Source organism: Macaca nemestrina, chromosome 10, assembly GCF_043159975.1.
Source record: "Macaca nemestrina isolate mMacNem1 chromosome 10, mMacNem.hap1, whole genome shotgun sequence".
NCBI classification, from domain to species: domain Eukaryota; kingdom Metazoa; phylum Chordata; class Mammalia; order Primates; family Cercopithecidae; genus Macaca; species Macaca nemestrina.
The window spans coordinates 20245172-20262912 of NC_092134.1; the positions used below are offsets into that span (position 1 = coordinate 20245172).

General features: G+C 42.6%; 1 protein-coding gene across 2 annotated transcripts in view; it reads right to left on the reverse strand.

The window, feature by feature from the left end:
- LOC105493381 (2'-5'-oligoadenylate synthetase 2) overlaps positions 1 to 15493 on the reverse strand; it is a 33274-nt gene extending 17781 nt beyond the window's left edge. The window contains exons 1-3 of one of the 2 annotated variants that reach the window (XR_011608828.1): positions 15146 to 15493; positions 6113 to 6695; positions 1017 to 6074 (exon numbers count right to left, since the gene is read on the reverse strand). Coding sequence is in view for 1 of the 2 variants with exons in the window: in XM_011760969.2 (XP_011759271.2) it covers positions 6425 to 6695; positions 15146 to 15322 (448 nt within the window). In the remaining variant the exon portion in view is untranslated. Of the gene's footprint in view, positions 1 to 1016; positions 6075 to 6112; positions 6696 to 15145 lie in introns of those variants that run through there. The other variant, XM_011760969.2, reaches the window with a different exon arrangement.
- Positions 15494 to 17741: the final 2248 nt, after the last annotated feature.

A 17741-nucleotide genomic window follows, 5' to 3' on the forward strand; every position in this document is an offset into this window, starting at 1 on the left:
TACTCTAAGCCTTTTATGTACAGTGAAACATACAAGCCTCACAAAACTCTGGCAAGTGCAATTGCAATTACTAATTTACAGATGAGGATAATGGAAATTCCAGTAAGTCTAGTAAATAGGTACTTCTTGCTTTGGGTCAAAGGCCCTAGGGGGAGAGTTGGTGATACGCAATAGTGGAAAGAGATGCAGAATTGGAGACAGCCAGCCTGGACCTGGTGTAAAAATAGGCCAGATTAGTTAGGCTAACATTTAGTTTAAAAAAAAAAGAAAAAAAAAAAAAAGAAAAACAAGTTACCAATTCCCCTGTAGGTTGCTTTTCTCAGAAAGTGACCCTGTGTTTCCTTGCAGAAAAGGGAGTGTACAGTAATTTGGAATGTGCAGCTCTACTACCATCTAGTGGCAGCTTCTGGGTAGCACATGTGGGGAAGACCTTATTTCTCACTCACACCATCCTTGCATGATGGGATGAGCCCAGTAGAGGGCGCTCTGGCCAGGTCTTCCAGTATGGCACTTGAAACAGGAGGAGAGGACTTTCCTATGAGACTTATGAGTGCACCTGTCTCCCGCTTTGACTCCAGCCCCTGTTTGAAGCAGGCTCCCACCCCCAACCCTGAGCATCCTAATGGCCCTGGAAGCTAGTTTCTAGTCTGACTGTACAGCTGGCAGGCATAGGTGAGTAGTAGGACCAGGATAAGAACTCAGAACTGCTAACCTCCCAAACTGGTACATGTTTCCCCAAGCTAGGCCACCTTTCTGTGAATGTGAGTTATCAGGATGTCTGTATGTCTCCTCCTTATCAGTGATGGCTGGGCTAATCGTTCTTCATGGTTCCTGGTAACCCAGAAATTCCTTAAAACTATATGTGATGGAAGGTACTCTGGCCATGGGCTTAGAAGACCTGGGCTTTTCTGTTTCCCCACTTGTTTAATAATGGCTTAAGTTTCAGCTTGGGAATTTTCCCTTCCCCTTCTCTCTCCTCCCCTCCCCTCCCCTTTTCTTTTCTTTCTTTTTCTTTTTTTTTTTCTTTTGACAGGATCTTGCTCTGTTGCCCAGGCTGGAGTATAGTGGTGTGATAAAAGCTCACTGCAACCTTGAACTCCCGTGCTCAAGTGATCCTCCTGCCTCAGTCTCCCCAGTAGCTAGGAATACAGGTGCATGCCATCGCATCTAATTTTTAATTCTTTGGTAGAGATGGGATTTCACTATGTTGCCCAGGCTGATCTTAAACTCCTAGCCTCAAGCAATCCTCTTGCCTCAGCCTCCCAAAGCACTGGGATTCTAGGCATGAGCCACCGTGCCCAGCCTGGAATTGTTTAAGTTTGTGATTATATGTGCACCTGTACTTGAGACTATGCTTTGTGCTTGAGACTATCCATTATCTACCTCATCTATAAATATATACATATATTTAATATCTATCTATCCATCCATCCATCTACATTCATTTGTCCATCCATTTACCTTCCATCCATTTATCCATCATGATCCATCCATCCATCCAACAACTATTATTAATGGTGAACATTGTACTAGAGATCATAGAAGAACAAGATACTCATGACCTGTCCTCATGGAGCTTATAGTCTAGGAGAGGAGAAAGCTAAATAAATTATTTCCATGTAAGTTGTGAAAGGAAAGTAAATCTTGGGGCCCCAAAATCACGCAGTTAAAGGGAAAAGTCAAGGTGGGAACTTCTCAGGACAAACCTGCCTCCCATTCTATTCAAAGTCATCCCTCTGCTCACTGAGATAAATGCATATTTGATTGCCTCCTTTGGAAGAGGTTAATCAGAAACTCAAAGGAATGCAACCATTGGTCTCTTATCTACACATGATCTGGAAGCCCTCTCCCCACTTTGAGTTGTCCTACTTTGCTTTGAGTTGTCCTGCCTTTCTGGAGTGAACCATTGTTCATCTTACATATGTTGATTGATGTCTCATGTTTCCCTAAAATGTACAAAACCAAACTGTGCTCTGACCGCCTTGGGCACGAGTCGTCAGGACCTCCTGAGGCTGTGTTACTGGTGCCCGTCCTCAACCTTGGCAAAATAAACTTTCTAAACTAACTAAGACCTGTCTCAGATATTTGGGGTTTGCAAGGTGATAAATCTCATGATTTAGAAAGCACAAATTGCTACTGGAGCATGTGGAAAGTGGATCTAACCCAGACGTAGAGAGCCAGAGGACTTAAAGGATGAGTTGGAGGTATCAAAAAATAAAAGGCTGGGGGAAGTATGTTTCAGGCAAAGGACCAGTATGGGTCAAAGTCTCAAGCTGAGCTAGCATCATGTGGGTTTGGGGAGCTCAGGGAAGGCCAGAGTGGCTGCAGCATAAAGAGTTAGTTGGTAGTGAGTGGTATAGCTGGAGAGGTAAGTCAGTAGGGGCTGCCAGATCATCAAAGTCCTGTCCTGCTGAGGAGTTGGATCCTTATCCTTGTAAACCAAAAATAAAATTCTAAGCCTTTCCAACCTACTGAATGAACCCCTCTCTTGGCCAAGGGGAACCCCCAAAGAAATCTGAAAAACTAGTTCAGGTCATAATGGGAAGGAGGTCTCGGACACCTCATTATACTCTCCTCCCTTTGGAATTCAGGCACAATTGACAAACGCTAACATTAAAATAGAGATTCCAAGACTGACAGAACAGACTCTTTGTAGCAGTATGACACCAAATTCCAACTTAACTCTGGCATCGCCTGACAGATAACAGGCCCTAAAGGAAATCAAAAATATTTTACCCCAAAATATATTTCTTTTTTTTTTTTCGGATGGAGTTTCACTCTTGTTGCCCAGGCTCGAGTGCTATGGTGTGATTTCGGCTCACTGCAACTTCTGCCTCCCGGGTTCAAGCGATTCTCCTGCCTCAGCCTCCCAAGTAGCTGGGATTATAGGCATGCACCACCACGCCTGGCTAATTTTGTAGTTTTAGTAGAGACAGGGTTTCTCCATGTTGGTCAGGCTGGTCTCAGACTCCCAATTTCAGGTGATCTGCCCACCTTGGCCTCCCAAAGTGTTGGGATAACAGGCGTGAACCACTGTGCCCGGCCCAAAATATATTTCTTTGACACATTTTGGAATGGCCCTGCAAAGCTGTGTCCTGTGGAAAAATTAACATTCTGTGGAGAATCCCCTTCCCCTTCCCGATCTTTTCCTGATTCAGGAGAGATTTTAACTAATAGTCTGACACCTGTAAGGTCTGATAAGGGACATTTACCACCTACTCTCCTTGAAGTCTGCTACCTGGAGGCTTCATCTACATAATAAGAAACTTGTCTTCCACAACTCCCCTTTTCTTAAGCTGAACTCCTTCAACCAACTGCTAATCAGGAAATCTTTATAACCACCTATGACCTGGAAGACCCTGCTTTGAGATATCTTGCCTTTCCAGGCTGAACCAATGCATACCTTATGTGTACTGATTTATGTTTCTCCCTGTAAATTCTGTCCCCCTAAAATGTATAAAAATCAAGCTGTAACCTGATCATCTTAGGCACATGTTCTCAGGAACTTCTGATTATGTCACAGGTCATGGTCTTCATATTTGGCTCAGAAAAAAAACCTCTTAAAATATTTTACAGAGTTTGGCCTTTTTGGTCAACTTCCTAAATGCAATGAAAAGCTATTAGAGGCAGAGTGTGTGACACGATGATATTTGTGCATGGAAAGAGAGCACCAGCTGCAGGGTAGAGTGAGAGAGGAGACAGGGAGACTATTAAGAAGTCATTACCACATCTCTGGTGGTGACGCTGATTAGGGAAGTAGCAGTGGGAAGGGAGAGAAATGATGCAGATTTAGGAGCAAGTTAGGCAGAACTGGAAGGACTTAGTGATGGGCTGTGAGTGAGGAGATGGGGGAGTTGGAGATACAATCCTGGCTTAGGTGTATAAACCAAAAACAAAATTCTAAGCTCCCCAATCATCTGAATGGACCCCTCCTCTCAGCAAAGCCATTCCAAAGTTGACCTAAAAAACCAGTTCAGGCCATGATGGGAAGGAGGAGCTGGACATTCCTCATGATACCTCCCTCTTTTTTTGGAATTAGTGATAGAACAGGCTCTTGTCTGATAAGAAACATTTACAATCTATTCTTTCTGAAGCCTGCTACCTGGAGGCTTCAGCTGCATGATAAAACTTTGGTCTCCACAACCCCTTATCATCATAACCCAGACATTCCTTTCTATTGATGATAACTCTTTCAATCACTTGCCAATCAGAAAATCTTTAAATCTACCAATGACCTGGAAGCCCCCACTTTGAGTTGTCCTGCCTTTCCAAACCAAACCAATGTACCTCCTACATGCATTGATTGATGTCTCATGTCTCCCTAAAATGTATTGTATTAGTCTGTTCTCATGCTGCTAATAAAGACATACCTGAGACTGAGTAGTTTATAAAGGAAAGAGGTTTGATTGACTCACAGTTCCACACGGCTGGGGAGGCCTCACAATCATGGTGGAAGAGCAAGGGACGTCTTACATGGTGGCAGGCCAGAGAGAGCTTGTGCAGGGGAACTCCCCTTTATGATACCATCACATCTCATGACATTTATTCATTATCATGAGAACAGCATGGGAAAGACCTGCCTCCATGATTCAATTACCTCCCACCAGGTCCCTCCCATCACATGTGGGAATTGTGGGAGCTACAATTCAAGATGAGATTTGGGTGGGGACACAGCCAAACCATATCACGTATACAACCAAGCTGTACCCTGACCACCTTGGGCACATGTCATCAGAACTTCCTGAGGCTGTGTCATGGGTACATCCTTAACCTTGGCAAATACACTTTCTAAATAGATTGAGACCTGTCTCAGATACTTTTGGTTTACCGGTGATAGCGTTACTGGAAAAGAGGGTCCTGAATCAGATCCCAAGAGAGAGTTCTTGGATCTCATGCAGGAAAGAATTCAAGGCAAGCACAGAGTATGGTGAAAGAAGCAAATTTATTAGAAACTACTTTGTTACAGGGTAGGGTGTCCTCAGACAGGAGAAGGAAGAATGTGCCATTTTTTTTTTGTTAGTGTCTTTGTTTATAAGAAACTCTAAGGAGCTATAATTAAAATTGGAATGTGCAGAGGTGCTCAGTAAAGGTAGGGGCTATTGGTGCTGTTAAGTCAAGTTTAGTCTAAAGCTGCCTCCTTACATATTTTAAGTTTGGTCTAAAATTTCTCTGTACATGGTGAACTATAACCTAAAAGGATGTGCAAACAGACTGCAACCTACTCTTGTGCCGATCACTGAGTTTTGGCCAATCAAAGGTGGCCAACTGCTCAAATCTCGTTCAAATAAGGCCAATGCTGGGCTATAACCAGTCTGGCTGCTTCTGTACCTCACTTTCTTTTTCGGTACATCACTTCCTTTTCCTGTCCATAAATCTTTCTTCCACCGCATGACTGTGTTCAAGACTCTCTGAACCTACTCTGGCTCGGGAGGCTTCTAGATTCGTGATTTGTCTGCTCAGTTAAACTCTATTAAATTCAATTTGGCTAAGAACTTTCTTCTTAACAGTGGTATTGATGACCATTAATCCTTCAACCTAAGCCTGCTCATTAATGTTGACTTTAAGTGGGCTGCACTTTTAGGACATCTGGACATTTTGTAGGCTTAGTGGGAGATGTTTTGTATGGCCATAAATATTCTGCAATTATAGTTGGTGGTCAGCTTAGACTGTGGCTATTTTCAGACCCAAGTATTAAGCCTGTAGGTTCCTTGTGAGTGCCTAGCTACTTGCTTTAAGATGGAGTCATTGTAGCCATCTTTTATTAAACCAGAAGCCTGGTAAGCAGAGGTTACTTTAACAATAAGCAAGAGTGTGGGAATGTTTGCTGAGACAGGAGACACAAGAGGTAGGCAGGTCTTGGAGATTTAGGAGTTGGGTTCAAGGCACCCCTCAAGCTTTGATAGTTATCTGTGGAAGGTTGTTGCCTTGATTTTGACCTGGTAGGAAGGCAGACTTCAAATGCTTGCCCCAGCTGGACTTTTCCCAGATGTCTGCCTCATCCTTTCACTCTAACCAACACTGACTCTGGTCAACACCCGCAAGTGTGATCTGTGGACTAGCAGCTCATCATGGAGCTGGCTAGAAATATGAAATCCTGGGCCCTGACTCAGACCTTCTGAGTCAGGATCTGCATTTTAACAAGGTTCTGGGTGATTTATATATACAGTATGGCTTAAAAGGCTCTGCCTTAGATTCTAGAATCCAGAACATTTTCTCCAAAGACAGTCAGGATATGGGGGAGAAGTTAGTTCTAGAGAAGAGAGCGAGTCCAGGGTAGAAAGGATTCTTCTCTCCTGAGGGTCTATGGTCTCCCATTTTTTGAAAGCAGCAGTGGTATCTATGTCACCCATGGCCTAGAGGTTGCATGGGGCTATCTGGCACCCCCTTCTTTGGCTTTTATCCCCCAACACCCAGGAATACTTACTCAGAGCATTGAAGGCAGCCAGCACCTCAAAAGAGACGCTCTGATTTTTTGTGAACAACTGGATGGTGAACCCATCATGGGACTTCTGAATCTTGAAACTGTCTTTCATCCACTTCGTGTACAGACAGAACTCCAGCTTATGCCCAGTTTTATCGAGGATGTCATGTTGGCTTTTCTTCTGATCCTGGAATTGTTTTAAGTTACTGAAGAAGAGGACAAGAGTACCATCGGAGTTGCCTCTTAAGACTGTTTTCCGTCCATAGGAGCCACCCTGCCAGTGACAAAGAAGCAGATGTGAGACTCTAGATTCTGGGGTCACAGTGATCTCTAGCAAGCAGTGGTATTTCTCGACTCAAGTAAAAGCCAAAAATGGTCTTAAAATTGAGTGGCAGGCATCCATTTGCCCCACAAAGACCTGACTGGGATGCTCATAGTAACACTTTTCATACTAGCCCCAAGCTGGAGGTGACTCAAATGGCTATTGACAAAAGAAACGGATTGAACTGCCCCACCTGCCACCAATTGCACCTGTGCTTACTGTCCCAGGGCCTGAGGATAGGATTGCCCCACCCACCATTGTTGCTGGTGCCTGTGCGCATCTGGGAGTATGCGGGTCAAACTGTCCCACCTGCTGCCAGCACCTGCACGCACCATCCGGGAACCTGAGGACAGGCTTGCCCCACCTGCCACCAGCATCCACATGTGCTGCCCAGGGGCCAGGAGATTGACCCATCCTGTTTACCACCAGCAGCACAGGCACACACCATCCAGAGGTCTAAGGATGGGCCCACTCTGCCTGCCACCAGTGACCACATGTGTCTCCCAAGGGCCTGGGGACCAGCCTACCCAGCTTGCCATCAATGATGCCTGTGTACACCACTTGAGGGCCTGAAGGTTGGCCTGCTGCTGCCACTTCCACACAGGCCACCTCGGGGCCCAAGGACCTGCCTATTCAGTCCACTGCTGCTACCACTGGCACCTGAACATGTTACCTTGAAGTCTGAAACCCTGCCCACCTGGACACACCAGCACTGGCACCCACATACACTGCCTGGGGGTCTGAGGACCAGCATGCCTGGCACACTGTTGTCACCACTGGTGCTCGAAGACCAGCCTGCCTGATGTCCCTGTTCCCAGCACAGCCTTTCCACAGACTCCATTAACAACTACAGTGTCAGACACTGAGGAACTCACAGACAACATTGATGCTAATGAAATCATTTGGAGGCTTCACTAACTGTATCCACACAGAATCAAAGCCAAAGTGCTCCACTCAACCAACACTATAGACACATCTACAGGAAAACATCTTCTTATTTTATTTTTATTTAATTTTTTAGAGACAAGGTCTTGCACTGTCACCTAGGCTGGAGTGTAGTGGTACAATCATATTTCACTGTAACCTCAAACTCCTGCCAGAAGCAATCTTCCCACCTCAGCCTCCTGAGTCACTGGGATTATGGGCATGAGCCACCATGCCCAGCAGAGGAAAATGTCTTTCCCTATGAAAGCCAATAAATACAATTGGAGAAGTGACTGTTATATTAGCTGTGCTGATATCAATGTAAGGACACAGAAACATGAAAAGGCAAGGAAACATGGCACCTCCAAAGGAACACAATAATTCTTCAGTACAGATCCCCCAAAAAATGATATCTATGCAATGACTAAGAAAAATTCAAAACAATGATATTAAAGAAATTCAGTAAGATACAAGAAAACACAGATAAACAATACAAAGAAATCAGGAAAATAATTAATACTCTGAATGAGAAACTCAACAAAGAGATAGATATTGTTAAAAAGAACCAAACAATTCCTGAAACTGAAGAAATCAATGAATAAAATAAAAATACAACTCACTGCTTTAACAATAGTCTAGATCAAGGAGAAGAAAGAATTTCTGAACTTGAAGACAGGTCTTTTGAAATAACCCAACCAGAAAAAAGGAGAGAAAAAGAAATAAAAATGAGTGAAGAAAGCCTATGTGCCATATTGGTAATCATAAAGCAATCAAATATTTAAATTTGGAAAGATCTAGGAGAAGAGTTGGGAAAAGGCATAGAAAATCTATTTAATGAAGTAATAGCTGAAAACTTTCCATGTCTTACAAGAGATTTAGACACCCAGATACAGGAAGCTCAAAGATTCTCAAATAGATTCAACCCAAAAAGGTCTTCTCCAGGCATATTATAATCAAACTGTCAAAAGACAAAGACAAAGATAGAATTCTGAAAATAGCAAGAGAAAAGTATAAAGTCACATGTAAGGGAATCCTTCTCAGACTAAGAGCAGATTTCTGAGGAGAAACCTTACAGGTCAGAAGAGAATAGGATGATACACTCAAAGTGCTGAAAAAAGAAACCCTTTGAGACAAGAATACTATACCCAGCAAAGCTATCCTTCAAAAATCAAGGAGAAATAAAGCCTTTCCTGGACAAGCAAAAACAGAGGGAATTCATCACCACTAGACTAGTTCTACAGAATATGCTTAAGAAAGCATTACATCTGGAAGCAAAGGGATGATGTCTACCATCGTGAAAACACCCAAAAGTATAAAACTCACTGGTAGAGCAGATACACAAATGACAAAGAGAAAGGAGTCAAATGTTATCATTACAAAACCCCCAACAACTGGAAAGGTAGGCAATAAAGAGAAAGAAAAGAACAAAGAATGTGCAAAACAATCAAAACAAATACAAAATGACAAGGGTAAGTTGTTACCTATCAATTACAACCCTGAATTAAACAACAGTTTAAATTCTCCAGTTAAAAGATATAGACAAGCTGAATGGATAAAAAATAAGGTCCAACTATATGCTACCTCCAAGAAACTCACTGCATCTGTGAAGATACATGTGGACTGAATGTGAAGGAATGGAAAAAATATTCCATGCAAATGGAAACCAAAAGTGTGCAGGAGTAGCTATACTTATATCAGACAAAGTAGACTTTAAGTCAAAAACATAAAAAGAGACAAAGAAGGTCATTTTTTTTTTTTTTTTTTTTTTTTTGGGACGGAGTCTCGCTCTGTCGCCCAGGCTGGAGTGCAGTGGCCGGATCTCAGCTCACTGCAAGCTCCGCCTCCCGGGTTCCCGCCATTCTCCTGCCTCAGCCTCCCGAGTAGCTGGGACTACAGGCGCCCGCCACCTCGCCCGGCTAGTTTTTTGTATTTTTTTTAGTAGAGACGGGGTTTCACCGTGTTAGCCAGGATGGTCTCGATCTCCTGACCTCGTGATCCGCCCATCTCGGCCTCCCACAGTGCTGGGATTACAGGCTTGAGCCACCGCACCCGGCCAAGAAGGACATTTTATAATTAATGATCAAGAGATCAATTCAGCCAGAGAATATAAGCATGTGTATATATGTATATAGACATATATACGCCCAACAGTGGAGCACTGATATATGTAAAGCAAATATTAGAGCTAAACAGAGAGAGAGAGAGAGGCTTTCAATACAATAATCACTGGGAACTTCATCTCACTTTTGGTAGTGGACAGATCACGTAGACAGAAAATCAACAAAGAAATACTGGACTTAGTCTGCATTATAGTCCAAGTGGACCTAATGAATGTTTACAGATTATTTAATGAGCTACAGAATACACATTCTTATCAGCACAGGGAATGTTCTCCAGGATAGACCCTATGGTAGGCCATAAAACAAGGCTCAACAAATTTTTAAAAATTGAAATACTGTCAAGTATCTTAATGGATACTTACCACAATGGATATAGATCACAGTGGAACAAGAGGAACTTTGGAAATTGTACAAATACATGAAAATTAAACAACATGCTCCTGGACAACCATTGGGCTGATTAAGAAATTTAAAAGGAAACCAAAAAATTTCTGGAAACAAATGAAAATGGAAACACAACATACCAAAACCTAAGGGATACAGCAAAGTTGGAAGCAATACATGCTTACATCAAAAAAGTAGAACAATTTCAAATAAACAACCTAACAGTTCATCTCAAGGAATTAGAAAAGCAAGAAAGGCTGGGCATATGGCTCGCATCTGAAATTCCAGCACTTTGGGAGGCTGAGGCAGGTGGATCACCTGAGGTCAGGAGTTCGAGACCAGCCTGACCAACATAGTGAAACCCCGTCTCTACTAAAAATACAAAATTAGCTGGGTGTGGTGGTGCATGCCTGTAATCCCAACTACTCAGGAGGCTGAGGCAGAAGATTACTTGAACCCAGGGGCAGAGGTTGCAGTGAGCGGAGGTCGCATCATTGCACTCCAGCCTGGGCAACAAAAGCAAAAATCAATCTCAAAAACAAACAAAAAAAAGCAAGAATAAACCAAACCTAAAATTAGCAGAAGGAAAGAAATAATAAAAATCAGAATAGAACTAAACATAATAGAGGCTAAAAATTAACAAAATGAAAAGTCGGTTTCTTAAAAGCATAAACAAAATGGATGAACCACTACTTAGACTAAGTACACTAAAAAAAGAGAGAAGACCCAAGTAAATAAAATCAGGGATAAAAAAAGGAGACATTACGATTGATACCACAGAAATACAAGGGATCATTAGAGACTATCATGAACAACTATTGTGAATAAATTGGAAAGCCTAGAGGAAATGGATAAATTCCTGAACACATACAACCTACTAAGATTGATCCAGGAAGAAACAGAAAACCTGAACAGACCAATAGAGTGAGGAGATTGAATCAGTAATAAAAAGTTCCTCAACAAAGAATAGCCCAGGACCAGATGGCTTTACTGCTGAATTCTACCAAACTTATAAAGAAAAATTAATACCAATTCTTCTCAAACTATTCCAAAAAAATCGGGGAATTATTCCTAACTCCTTCTATGAAGTCAGCATTACCCTGATACCAAAACCAGACCAAAGACACAACAAAAAAGAAAACTACAGGCCAATATCCCTGATGAACATAGACACAAAAACCTTCAACAAAATACTAGCAAACCAAATCCAGTAACACATCAAAAAGATAACACATGATCAAGTGGGATTTATCCCAGGGATGCAAGGATGGTTCAACATGAGCAAGTCAACAAATGTTGAACATTTGCACATCACATCAACAGAATGAAGGAAAAATCATATAATTATCCCAGTAGATGTAGAAGAACATTTGGTAAAATTCAACATCCCTTTATGCTAAACACCCTCAACAAATTAGGCATGTAAGGAACATACCGCAACATAATAAAGTCCATATATGACAAACCCACAGTTAACATCGTACTGAATTGAAAAAGGCTTTCACCTCTATCCTGGAAGTCCTAGCCAAAGCAATCACACAAGATAAAGAAATAAAAGGCATCCAAATAGGAAAAGAAAAAGTCAAATTGCCCCTCTTTGCATACCACATGATCTTCTATACAGTAAAACCTAAAGACTCCACCAAGAAAACCTCTTAGAACTGATAAATTTGGTTAAGTTGCAGGATACAAAATCAGAATACCAAAATCAACACACCATACCAACATACCAAAATATCAACATATTCTACACATCAATAATGAACTAGCTTAAAAAGAAATCAAGAAAGCATCTTATTTATAGTATTTAACAAAAAATAGCTAGGAATACATTTAACCAAGGAGGTGAAAGATCTCTACAATGAAAACTACAAAATACTGATAAAAGAAACTGAAGATGACACAAGCAAATGGAAAGACATCCCATGCTCATGGATTGGAAGAATTAATATTGTTAAAATAGCCATACTATCCAAAGCAATCTACAGAATCAATGCAATCCTTATAAATACCACAGAAATAGAAAAAACCATCCTAAAATTTGTATGGAAACACAAAAGATCTCAAATAGCTGAAAGAATACTGAGGAAAAAGAACAAATCTAGAGGCATCACACTACATGACTTCAAAATATACTACAAAGCTATGGTAACCAAAGCAGCATGAGATTGGTATAAAAGCAGACATGTAGACCAAAAGAAACAGAATAGAGAACGCAGAAACAAATCCACATATTTACAGTCAACTGATTGAGAAAGCACCATTGAGGAAAGGATACTCTCTTCAATACATGGTGTTGGGAAAACTGGATATCCATATGCAGACGAATGAAATGAGGCCCCCATCTCTCATCTTATAAAAAATTAACTAAAAAATGGATTAAAGAGTTAAATGTAAGGCCGGAAACAATAAAACTAATAGAATAAAGCAGAAGAGTAATGCTTCAGGATATTGGTCTATACAAATATTTTGTGGCTAAGACTTCAAAAGCACAGGCAACAAAACCAAAAATAGACAATTGGGACTATATTAAATGGAAAAGCTTCTGCATGGCAAAGGGAACAATCAAGACTGAAAAGACAAACTGTAGAATGGGAGAAAATATTTGGAAACTATTTTTCCAAAAAAGGGTTTAATATCCAGAATATACAAGGAACTTGAACAACTCAACAGCAAAGAAAACAACCCATCCCATTTAAAAAGCAGGCAAAGGAACTAAATAGACATTTCTCAAAAGAAGACATACAAAATGGTCAATGGGTATGTGAAAAAATGCTTGACATCACTTATCATTAGGGAAATGCAAATCAAAACCACAATGAGATATCATATCACCCCAGTTAGAATAGCTATTATCAAAAAGACAAAAAATAACAAATGCTAGCAAGAATTTGGAGTAAAGGGAATCTTACACACTGTTGGTGGGAATTTAAATTAGGACAGTCATTATGGAAAACAGTATGGAGGTTTCTCAAAAACTAAAAATGGCATTACCATTCGATCCAGCAATCCCACTACTAGGTATTTATCCAAAAAAGGGATAACTGTACCCCTATGTTTATTGCAGTACTATTCACAAAAGCCAAGATATGTAATCAACCAACATATCCATCAGCGGATGAATGGATAAAGACAATGTGATATATATACACGATAGAATACTATTCAGACACAAAAAGAATGGAATTCTGTCATTTGCAGCAATGTGGATGGAACTATAGGTCATTATGTTAAATGAAATAAGTCAGGCATAGAAAGACAATTATTGCATGTGCTTATGTGGAAGTTAAAAAAAAGTTGATCTCATGGAGGTAGAGAGTAGGATCATAGTTACCAGAGGCTGGGGAGTGGAGAAGGAAATGAAGAGAAGTTGGTTAATGGATACAAACATACAGTTAGATAGAAGGAATAAATTCTAGTGTTTGATAGCACAATGGGGTGACTATAGTTAACAATAATTTATTATATATTTCAAAATAGCTAGAAGAGAAGATCTGAACTGTCCTCAACACAAAGAAATGATAAATGTTTGAGATGACAGATATCCTAACTACCCTGACTTGATCATTTCACATTATATCCATATGTTCAACTATCACGTGTACCTCATATAAATATGTACAATTATGTAAAACTAAAAAGCAGTAGAATGGACAAATGTGGTATATTCACACAATGGAATTGACACAACAGTGAAAAGATAAACAACTGCACTCCACAACATAAATTTCATAAACATCTTCGGTCAGAGAAACCATGCACTAAAGCACACAGAGCCCATGACGCCATTTATATAGGGTCACCCATGCATCCTGGTTTACATTCCCAGTTTTGGCACCAAAAGTCCCACATCCCAGGAAACACCCCAATCCTGGACAAACTGCGATAGTTGGTCACCCTATATTCGTAAAAAGTTTAAAAACAGGTAAAAGGTGTCTATGCTATTAGAAGTCAGGAGATTGCCTACTTGGGTTTGGAGGTATTGATTGGATTGGGGGCCCAGGGTTCTGGGGCTCTGAGAATGTTTTGTTTCTGGATCTGGGTGGGGGCTACACAGTTACATTGTTTGTGGCTACCTATCAAGCTGGACACTTTGATCTGGGCAGTTTTTCTGTTTTACTTCAGTGAGGAAAAATGTTAACACTATTGAGAGGCAGGATAGTGTAGTGGTTAAACATGCATGCCCTCGAGTCAGTTACCCAGGCTTAAAATCCCAGTTCTGACAACCGCTGTTAACCAAACTTGCCTTAGCTTCCTGAGCCAGGGCTGGGGACACCACATGTCTAGATTTCTTTATTGCGGCACTAGCTGGTGTGTGCAAGGGGTAGAGACCAAAAAGCGTGGCACCAGCAGAGAAGGGACGTCAGCAGCGCAGAAGGGTAAGAGGGTAGTATTGGGCCATGAGGACCCCCACACCCCCAATTCTAGGGTCCTGGCACCTCCCCAATCCCCCTTCCTCCCCAGAGGTCCAGAATTTTCAGCCTCAGTCCTGAGATTTGTGTCCACAAAACTAAATATTTCTAACTGATGAAAGCCACTCCTTGCTGCGAAGAAACCAGAAGGCAACCTGGATAGTCTGATCAAAGTTCTCTAGCCTCCATAAGTTTACTCCTCTGTACTGTGGAAAGGACAGAAGAAAATGGCAGTGAGTAATCACGGTGAGTTCACTGAGCACTATGTGCCAGTCTTTTGCTAAGAATGTGATGTGCTCAAGCCTTATGATACTCTGAAGTGGGTACTATGCCTCTCCCCATTTTACAGATTCAGAGACTGAGGCACAGAGAGGTTAGGTAGCCTGCCCAGTGTCACACAGCTCTGGAGCAAGAGCCTGCTCCAGAGCCTGAAACTCCTACACCACATCCCACCCAAGTGTGGGCTTCACACATAATAGGCGCCCAGCACCCAGTAGCTCGGCCTTGCTGCCGCTGTGGAATTTCCTGCCCTCCATAGCCCCAACCTCAGCCCTGGACTCACAATGGCCACTCCTTGCACCAGGGGGAACTGGTTGGGTGCCTGCAGGACATCACAGATGGTGTTCACCATGTCGTCGATCAGTGTCTGACACTCTTCGTAGGGCTTCAGGTATTCCTGGATAAACCCACCCAGCTTCTGAGCAGGCACCGAGGACAGCTGGGACCCCCCATTTCCCATTGCTCTCAGCTGGCTGCCGGCAAGACAATGAATGGCAGAATGGGAGGCAGAGGAATTCTCGCTGCTGCCCAGAGACAGGAAACAGAAACTGAAGTCTAGAGGCCTCTCTCCACCCGCTGCAGCGAGCTACCAACTCCTGCATCCGGGGCAGGGAAACCAAAACTAACTTAAGCTCAGAGGCTCTGCCCTGCCCCTGCAGTGAGCTACCACCTCCTGCATCCGGGGCAGGGAAACGAAAACTAACTTAAGCTCAGAGGCCCTGCCCTGCCCCCTGCAGCGAGTTTACCAACTCCTGCATCCGGAGCAGGGAAACCAAAACTAACTTAAGCTCAGAGGCTTTCGCCGTCCCCTTGCAGCAAGGTTTACCGACTCCTGCACCCCAGCAGGGAAACCAAAACTGACTCAAGCTCAGACGCTTTCCCTGTGCCCTGCAGCATGGTGAACAGCCCTTCAGGGGCTCCCCAAAACTTGAGGTTAACCAAACAGCCTCTAGAACCCCATTATGAGGGCTTCATACCTGCTAGACATCTGTCCTTGGGAACATCACCTGCCCTCTTTGCGCCTCAATTTCCCCATCTGTAAGCTGGGGAAAGTGGCAGCTCTTTCATAGGATTAGCTTGATGATTAAATAATACCTGCAAAGTGCTTAGAAGCAGGGGGCACAGGTCATCTTTTGAGGCTCTGTCCCTTTCGCCCTGTTCTCAGTGACCGGGGAACTCAGATTCAGGGAGAGGAGCAGAGGAGAAAGAGACTCGGAGAGGAAACTGACTTGCTCAGGGACACAGCAAAGCAGGGACCTAACTGGACTCAGGTTTTGGTCTGCTTCTGTGTAAACACAGGCCCCGGAGTGGTCAGCGGGTGGGAGCCTCTGTGTGTCCAGTTTCTCAGCACACTTGTGGACAGCCGTGGGACCATATGAGGCACTTGCCCAGCCCCTCAAGGGCAAGAAAACACGCCCCAAGTGCGTGAGCCAGAAAGGAGAGAGACATGCAACTCCTGTGCCCAGAGCTTTGAAAACAAAACTCGCAGAGAACTCCCAGACAGCTGCCTTGGCCCAGAAAGAATAATTCACAGAGAAGGCAAACATCTTCAAGATGTCAGGTGGGGGACCGGGGTTCTTCCATGCTGGGATGGTTAATTTTATGTGTCAAGTTGGCTGAGCCCAGGTACCCAGATATTTGGTCAAACATTATCCTAGATCTTATTGTGAAGGTGTTTTTTAAGATGAAGTTAGCATTTACATTGGTAGACTTTTTTTCTGAGTAAAGCGGATTATCATCTGTAAGGTGGTGGGCCTCATTCCATCAGTTGAAGGCCTCAATAGAATAAAGACTGAGCTCGCTCAAGGAAGAGAGAATTCTGCTGCAGGCTGCCTTGGCCTCCACTTGCAGCAGGAACTCCTTCCTGGGTCTCCCACCTGCCAGTCTACCCTGCCGATTTTGGATTTGCCAGCCTCCACATTCACATGAGCCAATTCCTTAAAATAAATATCTCAAAATAAAGATACATACCCTGTTGGTTCTGGAAAACCTCAATTAATGCTCATGCTCATTAAGGGTCTTCCCTGCCCTTATCCAACTTCTACTGCAACACCGAGAGGTAGGCAGGCTGGGCAGGCGTAGTCTTAAAGCTCCTTTCTCAAATGAGAACATGGAGGCTCAGAGAGGTGGAAACATCTGCTCAGCAAGTTGTCAGGCTAGGTTCTAACACTAACACACCGCCTGACCCCAAAGCCTGTGCTTTATTTGTTACTTTAAAAAAACACTTTATTTTGAAGTAATTTGAAACGCTGAGAAAATTTACAAGATGCACACAAAGAACTTCCTTAGACTTTTTACCCATCATATTTTTACCACATTTGCCCCTCATTTTCTTGCTATTTATACATTTTAGGAGGCTTTTGTTTTGTTTCGTTTTTGAGACAGAGTCTTGCTCTGTCGCCCAGGCTGGAGTGCAGTGGCGTGATTATAGCTCACTGCAGCCTTACCCTCCCAAGCTCAAGCAATCTTCCTACTTCAGCCTCCTGAGTAGCTGGGACTATAGGCATGCACCACCATGCCTGGCTAAATTTTTTAAATTTTTTGGTAGAAACGGGGATTTCTACCAACATGTCACCATGTTGTCCAGGCTGGGCTTGAACTCCTGGCCTCAAGCGATCTTCCCAATTCAGCAACCCAAAGTGCTGGGATTACAGGCATGAGCCACCATGCCCAGCCCTTCATGAGTATTTTTATTCCTGAACGATTTGTGTCCATGTTGCATGATTTATGTCCCTTTACTCCTAAATGCTTCAACCTGTATCTCTTAAGTACAAGAACATTGTGTTACAGAAGTACAGAACAATGGTCCAATTCAGAATTTTAGCATTGATGCAATGCCATCATCTCTTATAACATATATAATAAACATAATTTTATAT